The sequence below is a fragment of the Acyrthosiphon pisum genome, chromosome A2 (genome assembly GCF_005508785.2).
Source record: "Acyrthosiphon pisum isolate AL4f chromosome A2, pea_aphid_22Mar2018_4r6ur, whole genome shotgun sequence".
Lineage (NCBI taxonomy): Eukaryota > Metazoa > Arthropoda > Insecta > Hemiptera > Aphididae > Acyrthosiphon > Acyrthosiphon pisum.
This window is the reverse complement of record NC_042495.1, coordinates 51,842,594-51,851,326: the sequence shown is the minus strand read 5'-3', so window position 1 is coordinate 51,851,326 and position 8,733 is coordinate 51,842,594. Positions and strand designations below refer to the sequence as shown.

Here is an 8,733-nt window from a genome sequence, read left to right as displayed (position 1 = left end):
TTGGTATACCTTTAATGTGATAATGTCATACGGATTACCGATGATAACTATAACCTCAAAATACAGTTCGCAGTTTGTGTTGTTTACTTTTATTCGCTTTAAGTACGACATTTCGACGTACGTCCACTTTTCCCGTAGATCCATCCTATAAGGCTATAAATTTGTAAGTATATTTGTGAGATTTCATCCGAATTTATCAATACGATCCTTTCATAATTATCTTTTATATGATTCCATTAAGAATCGATAAAGGGTTTCTATTTGGTCGAAATTATATATTAATCATATTTGTATACGTTTTGTCTCGTAAGATCAGTTAAAATCCGTATAAATCGAGATTAATTTTTGTCTGATTATCTTAGATTAACCATGTCGATCAAGCCGAAGTATCGCCCAACAATTATCAAAAAACGTACCAAGAAATTCATCAGACATCAAAGTGATCGTTATGACAAACTCAAGGTAAGTTTATTTGAACTTATATTTAGTTTTCAATGGTATCATTTTTATTTATTATTTTTTTTTTTTTTATAGCCCAACTGGCGTAAACCAAAGGGTATTGACAACAGAGTCCGAAGACGATTCAAGGGACAGTATTTGATGCCCAATGTTGGTTATGGTAGTGACAAGAGAACCAGACACATGCTGCCTTCCAAATTCCGTAAAGTCCTTGTACACAACGTAAGAGTAAGTATTACCTAGATCTTTGAACATAGCCTATATAGATTCTTATGAAATATTCAAATTTTAGGAATTGGAAATGTTGATGATGCAGAACAGGAAATACTGTGGAGAGATCGCTCATGGGGTTTCATCCAAAAATCGTAAAACCATTGTTTCTAGAGCCCAAGAGTTATCTATCAGATTGACCAATGGAAATGCACGTATTCGTACACAAGAGGGTTAAGTTTTGTAATAATTAATTATTAATAAAATAAAAATTTCTTAAAATCCATTTCTTTTTTTTTTTTTAACATAATAAATGTATTTTATACATATATTATTCAACTCTTGATTAAATTAACAAAATAATATTTATTTAAAAATACACATTTTAAAGGTAACAAAATTTTAAAATAAATGCCTCATAGTATTTCTTAAAATATATACAATTTTTTTATTGATTTGGTTACAAAATATTATTCATTCTGAAGGCAATCCTGGCACATTTTTGATGTCATTTCCATAAGTGGCTCCAATTCTTTATTTATGACTAGTTCAAACTCTGTTATGAAATAATAGAAATGCTTGTAACATGTATTTACATGTGGTTCCTGTAAAATAAAATGCAAGTGCAAAGTACATAGTAATATTCTCTAAGATAAAAACAATTTATAGATAATATGTTGATATTAGAAATAACTTTAAACTCACATTAAGAGTAAATTTAAATGGTAAATAAACCAAAACATATTTACGTGAAAATTAATGAAAGAAATTGAAATATTAATGCAGCATGGGAGTTACACTAGCACACTCCGTTGCTAAAAATTCTGGCTGCATTACAATATTGTTCACTTATATTTTGAATGGCTGAAAGGGTTTGTATTAGGTTTATAGAATATGTGATGATTAATTTTTATAAATATTATGTATTTCTGTCAATGAAATTAAATAACTATATCATTCTCAAGTTAGAAAAACAGATAAAGATAAAAACGTGTGCTAAATAATAAAATGTGAACACCCCATCTTTTTCTTTTAAATGATACAAACAGAACATTTACAATAGTTATGAAATTAGTAACTAATATGCAGTAGCATTTAGTAATGATGGCATATGAGAATATGAATTAGAATAAATATTTTAATGTTTTCGCTTTTTTAGTAATCTACAATATTTATAAATTAATTGATTTTAATTCATAAAAGAATACTTAAAACAGTTGAATATAGATTTATCAGAACTGAGGTACAGGTCGTGTTGTCGTAGACCATGGGGGTACTAAGTAGCACTAGGTACTAACAATTTTGGGAACAGGCCACATGACAATTACTAACTTATAATATGTTATCAATTTTAGCATAAATAAACAAAATATATATTATCTAATACTTAAAATAAGATAGTATAGAATAGTGCTAAAATTAAATGCTTTAAGCAATTTAGTGATTGCAATATACATTATACTTTATATACAACGCAATGTTTATACTCTATATTGATAAATTATATTAATATCCTTCAGCAGTCTGGTTCCATTGTCAACATCCGTCTCAGAGAGCAGATACATTTTAATTGTTTTTAGAGTTAATAATTACTTAGATAAATAAATGTACAGAAAATAATTTAGAAGTTATGAAATATTTAGCTTTTACTTTCTATTGAATTAATGAAATTTATTGATGGGGAAGTGAATCTAATTGGTGCTTCAAAACTGTTTTTTCGTGACATTAACTACTTCTAAAATTCCCTGTTTTAAATTTTCAAACCTTATCTATAATAACTGATCTTTTATAAATTTGTTACTAAAAAATAATTGGACAAATTTGATCAAATTTCAAATTTAAATGCTTATCCAAAAAATTGTCCATATTATGATGTATCTTAAACATTTTTTAACTCTTATGAGGAATTTTGTATTACATTTTTAAATTTTGATTTAAAAATTAAATTGTATTGACATTTATAGAAAAAAAAAAAAAATTTCAAATGACCGAATAGCTCTAAACGAGTCAAAATATTTTGAAAAAAGTACAAATACTCATAAAAAATTAGTTTGACTTTCCGCTAAACTTTATTTTGTTTAAAGGTAGAAAAACTTCGAAGAATCTTCAAAAAAATTTTCAAATCTTAGGTAAAAATAAAAAAAAATTTATGAATTACTGCAAGTTTTCATGATTTTGACGAATTTTATTTAAATTCTTACTACAGACGCTCATAAAAAATTCACTTTCCCATCAGAAAAGATTTTGAAGTTGAAAATCTTAGCATTATTTCGACTACTTATTGTGTATTTGTGTACATACACAACAAAATACAAATGGGTGTAAATCAATACATTCCATGCTTCACTGAGAATCATAAATTAAAGAAAAATTTTTACACAAAACCTGCTTTTAAAGAAATCCTTTTTGTTTTTATTTGTGCAACTCAAAAAAGTTTAACTTTAGATACGTGGCATATTCACCGAATCTTTATATCAGCAATTAATGTTTCAATTTCTATTTGCCATGATGTTCAAAATGATTGACTCATTTTGAACCATTATTATAGGGATTAGAATTTTTTTCTATTGGCTTATTTTTAAATTATTGTTGAGAAAAAAAATGTTTCGTTCTATAAAAAAACTTGAAACATTTAATACAAGGTTCCTCGTATGATGATACTAGTATAATTAAAAAAAAAAAAAAATTGTGCGTAAATTCACAATATTTCTTTGGGTAAATAACTTAAAAACACTCAACCTTAAATACTTGACAATTTCACCAAATGCCTATTTATATTAGCTTGTTACATACATTGTATGACTTTTACAAATATTTTGATTCTATTTTAAGTATTTATAGAAAATTTTTTTTAGATTTTTTCTAAAATATCGATTACATTGTAAATATTTTATTTTCTCATTTTACCAAGATATTATAATACTTACTGCGCCTATAGATATAATTCGATCAAAATGGTGTATATAAACATGGACAAATACTCTAAATAATCGAGTTAGTATTTTTTTGCAAAGTGGCATAAAAGTCTTGGGAAATGGTACATCTATTAACAAATAAAACAGTTTCAATAATGTTAAGTGTTCTCTTATTATAAGACCTCAATTAAACATACCTGTAGATACTGGGAACAGGTTCTCATTATTAATTTGTGTTTCAATCCAATCCATGAGGAGCGAAACATACTGAGGTGCTGGTAGCGGTGTTGGTTTTTTATATCTATCTTTATCAGCCCATAAATACTCAAACTTTGGTCCACCGCTCATAGTTGGACAAGATGTATCGTTACAATAGTCACAGACTGTGCCGTATATCAAATTTATACGATTGAAGAAATCAACCACTGAAAATGAAAATAAAGTTATGTATTAGAGTTAGGACTTACTACATAATGTGACAATATTTAAATAAAACAGCATATTTTTTCAAAAACAATTATGATTTTTACGTTCATAATGGGAAAATTGAGTTCTTGTTTCCTATTTTACTATGTGTGGACCTAGCGTGACAATTCGTTAAAACATCAAAATTATTACATATGGGGTTGTATATTCAGATTTTAATACTAGTGCTCAAGTAAGTCAGTTTTTTGGTATTTTTATCCATGTCAAATAAGGGATTAAGAAGAATATTTAATTTAACTAAGTAAAATGTTAAATTCTAAACAACAGCATATAAAAATATTACAAACACAACTACACTAAGTAGTATGTGCTCTAGAACTTGTGTTTAGAGTTGCAAAATTAATGAAAATTATTTTGAAGATATTTCAGGAACATTCATGCTATTTAATTTCTGTAAAAAATGTGCCTATGAGCATATTGTATATATAAGTATGTGAAAAACTTGTATAGAAGTTTAGAACATAGAATAAATAATAAATTTAGTTTTAAGAGGATTTGTATAGTGAACATTGACAAATATTGGCAAATGCTGTTAATAGTTGTGTTTTTTTAATTGTAACTACAAGTTTAAAACTTAATAATACCGTGAACAGCAATCCAATCATATAAGTCTTCTCCGGGTGGCAATTGTACTGCGCTCCTTAAATTTATTCCAGAGTTCAATGAAGCTTGTGCATGTTTGTACAATGAATAACGAAGAGTGCCTGGTGAAAACTTTTTCTTCGGCCTAAAAGTCTGAAAATGTATTTTTAATGGATAATTTAACACTGTGTACAATAGTATAGTTGGAATATAAATATGCCTATAGTACAATATTTTATACTTACTTTTCCTTTTTGAAAAAAATCAATAAAACCACTAAAAGACATGATGAGTTTATTAAATACTTTGTCGATAAATACTGTTCCGAAAAATTAAAACTAAAATTAAATAATAATTAATACTTAATAGTATACAATAAATAATAATTAACTTAAATTAAAGTGGTTTTAAGATTTTTTATCTACCCATTTTAATTTTTTATACAATGATAGAATCATAGAGTAACATTATTCCTTTATGGATTAAATGATAAACAAAAAAAGAGCATTGTGATAACATTATCAACTCTAGTTTTCTGATAATAGATAGTACTATCTATAATTGTGGTCTTCTTGTGTAATAATTAATAATCAAAAGACAAAAATTAAAAAATACAAATTTTTAATTGTAGGTAGTTGAAAAATTGAAATTATATTGCAATAAATCATAAAATATCATGATCATTTGATTTTTTTTTTTTGTAAGTGTTGCAAAGCGCGTGACGGGGTAACATAATTGCGGTAATGTTTTGCGCATGAGCAGTGGTTTTGCGCATGCTCAATAGTAACATCGGGGTCGAACGGGCCAACCAAATCAGCTTCAAAATTTTAAATCATAACTCTGTTCAGTATCCAGTATGTATTAGATAAGACTAGGAATATTATAATCCTAATCTGTGCTATTATGATGGAAATATCAAATTTAAAAAAAATAAGTAAAGATCGTTTAGCTACATTTTTGGAACATTTGGAAAATAAAAACTTAGATAAAGACGAGATATTTGGAAAATGTTTAGTAAGTCATTATTTGAAGACGCTTCCAATTGTTAATTTAGTATTAATCAAACTACTGATTATTCAACCAAATAAATATTCATATCATGTTAAATATCAAACTTTAGATTTATAATTACATTTTTGTTTTGATTCTAGATGATTTTGAAAACATTTTTGTACACTTCATCAAACTTTATCCCCAACAGTACCCTCAGCACACAGTCTAACATCCAAAAACTTCTGTATTCCATTAATTTCGATGCAATAGATGATGACCACATGATCAAATTGAAATCAATACTCGATCAAGGAGCAGACTTAGATATATATGCTAGATATATAGAATCTATCTTAAATAAAAATAACAAGTCATTGAATTCAATTTTATTGACTGTTTGGACTCAATTAGGATCAAATGTATTGCAATTGCCTATAATTATTCACGAAAAAGCCATTCAAGTGAATCCTTTAATTTTTGAAAAAACTATTCTGTCTGCACTATCATTGTGGGAAATTAATAACTTGATCGATGTATGCTCTAAATCACCATTGGTGTTCCAAACATGCTCAAGTATATTCAACGAATTGCTCATTAAGTTAAACTTTAGCAATAAATTTATGGAGTTCTTGAACTACTTTGTAGGTACAGTCAGCACACGTTGCAAAAACAATGATATTGATATTGTCAACATCTATCCTAACAAATGTAGAAGTATATTAACCTTAAGGGATATTAAGAACAAAAGTTCAACACTAGTTACCAAACATCATCTAAACGATGAAGTAAAAAAATTAGCTTTAGCTTACCCCAAAGAATCTATTTGTCTTTTAAGTCATTTTCCAGATTTATTCATACCATACTGAAGAATCTTATACCATTAGTAAATAAGCCATAAATATGCTATAGATGTTTTTCTTATTCATCTCAACTCAATTGACTGTTAAAAACTGAGCTCAACAAAACAACAATAATAATTAGTACTTTATAATACCTATAGCTACCTATATCTACTAAATACCAATGCAGAAATACTTACTATTGTATTTATACAAAATACAATATACTTACCTACATGGTTATATAGTATACTAACGTGATATTATATAAATAAATATAATATAATACCAATATGTAATATAAAAATATATATTTTTTAAATATATACCTACGAAAATAGTTATTATAATTGAATTTGTTTTTATGATGTATTTACACTGTAAACTAATGTTATAAATTTATCATATTTTGTATTAATATTTGAAAAATATTTGTCATGAAAAAAATCAAATTCTAGTTAAAAAGTAAATTTATTTTCACTTTTTAAGTTACTAACTATTTGATTTTCTAACAAACATATTATACAAAAACCAACTAATTTAATTTATCACTGTAATTGCTTATATTTTTTTTTTTTTAGTGATAATGAAGTATCATATTTTGTTTGATTTATTTATTAATTTATATATTTTTGAATAATCTAAATTTAAATTTAATAGCAGAAAATAAATGGACATATATTCAACTATGCCGTGTAATTTTTTTTAACTCTGAGATATCTCAGCTGGTGGTTATACTTCTTAGTACTTATAAATTATATTATTAATAATAATTAAGCTATTAACTATAATTTTTTTGCAAAATGTACCGATTTTTAAACGATTAGTATATTATTTTATGTTCAACATTAATAATTCCACATAATATAAACTAAATAATAATCTTATCTAAGGTAATTTAAAATATTGATTCGGCTTAGTTTGTATTGTGTCAATTTGACACTGAACTTATTTTTTTAGATGTGTTGTCCATAGATTAGGTATATTAATACCTATATAAATTGTTCATGCCAGGGGCTAAAATACGGTGTCCCTTCACCCCTGAGTCTTGACAGTGTTAGATAAGGGTTCAAATTCCTTATTTGTTCGTGTTCGGGTTCTAATGTAAACCCACCTTATGATTCCAAAGGTCGGTAGTATTTCAAATAAGAACTTGATTTATTGTTCAATTGTTGCTTTAAAGTAACTAATAACTATTATTAATGTATTGGGTATTAAGAGCGGGCGCTACACCCGCATGCATTCTCTGTTTTACAAACATCATAACATAGAAAATTGTATGCACAGCAAAACACGCTTGGCTCTATTAGTTTAAAAATTAGAGTGAATTAACCTCTTAAAAAATTTAGAAGTAAGAATATTATCTAGTGAACCTCATAGGGTTTTTTTTTATATTTGAATTTTAAACCAAGTTATGAGTATTTTAAAATTATAAACTATTTGTGAATTTTAAAATATTTAACAAAAAAACAATGTATTGAAAATTTCTAATATCACTTATTAACTGTGTCCAAATGTTACCAAATTATTAGTTATACACTTCAATTATTATTTTGAATTTTACAATAATTATAACAATTTTATAGAATTTAAACTATACATTTAACAATATATTCACATATATATATACTAATTAAATACTAATATTATAATTTATAATCTTTATATATATAAATATATAATTCTACTGTATGTGTGTATGTCACTGAACTCCTCCTAGACGGCAGGACCGATTTGAATGAAATTCGTTGTGTGTGCTTGAGTGGATCCTTGAATGGTTTAGATTCACAATTGGACCCATTAAGCCCGATCCGGGGAAGGTGCTCAAACAGGGATTTTGAGATTTACAATGGAAATTGCGTTGTTTAAAAAATGGTTACTATTGGTTATAGGAGAAATAATTAGTAGAAATTAATTTATTGTTGGTGGCCATAAGTTATTCCGACAGATCAGGTACAAGAATGCAACAAATCGAATTTTCGCACATTGTCTACCAAGGTGACTGAGTTGCACTTATAGCAGATGGATTGCTTACTTGATAGATTGTCGCAAATTGTCCGCGATTTTTACATTTTTTTATAATCAATAGCAACCATTTATATAAACAAAAAAACAAAATAAAATAAACAATATAATCACGCATTTTCTACGTATCTACGAGTTTATTTATTGTGCTGATATTCTCATCATAGGCGTAATCTCGGGGGTGCAAAGGGGTGCACTTGCACCCCCTGGAATTTTTGAGGGGG

General features: G+C 26.7%; 3 protein-coding genes across 5 annotated transcripts; 2 read left to right on the top strand and 1 right to left on the bottom strand.

Moving 5' to 3' along the window:
* Positions 1-69: 69 nt before the first annotated feature.
* On the top strand, positions 70-1,105 carry Rpl32 (ribosomal protein L32). The gene is made up of 4 exons (NM_001126210.2): positions 70-163; positions 363-462; positions 535-687; positions 752-1,105. Exons 2-4 carry the CDS (start codon positions 370-372, stop codon positions 905-907), a joined length of 402 nt encoding a protein of 133 aa, NP_001119682.1. The 5' UTR covers positions 70-163; positions 363-369; the 3' UTR covers positions 908-1,105.
* On the bottom strand, positions 952-5,099 carry LOC100159681 (MOB kinase activator-like 3). Of its 2 annotated transcripts, NM_001293493.1 has the most exon segments (6): positions 952-1,219; positions 1,222-1,274; positions 3,597-3,712; positions 3,782-4,009; positions 4,655-4,805; positions 4,898-5,084. In NM_001293493.1, coding segments are annotated over 6 exon segments (606 nt in total). In that variant the 5' UTR covers positions 4,940-5,084; the 3' UTR covers positions 952-1,203.
* Positions 5,100-5,321: 222 nt separating this feature from the next.
* On the top strand, positions 5,322-7,171 carry LOC100161063 (uncharacterized). 2 transcript variants are annotated; one of them, NM_001326633.1, is given in 3 exon segments: positions 5,509-5,666; positions 5,804-6,386; positions 6,388-7,171. In NM_001326633.1, coding segments are annotated over 3 exon segments (711 nt in total). In that variant the 5' UTR covers positions 5,509-5,555; the 3' UTR covers positions 6,405-7,171.
* The last annotated feature ends 1,562 nt before the right edge of the window (positions 7,172-8,733 follow it).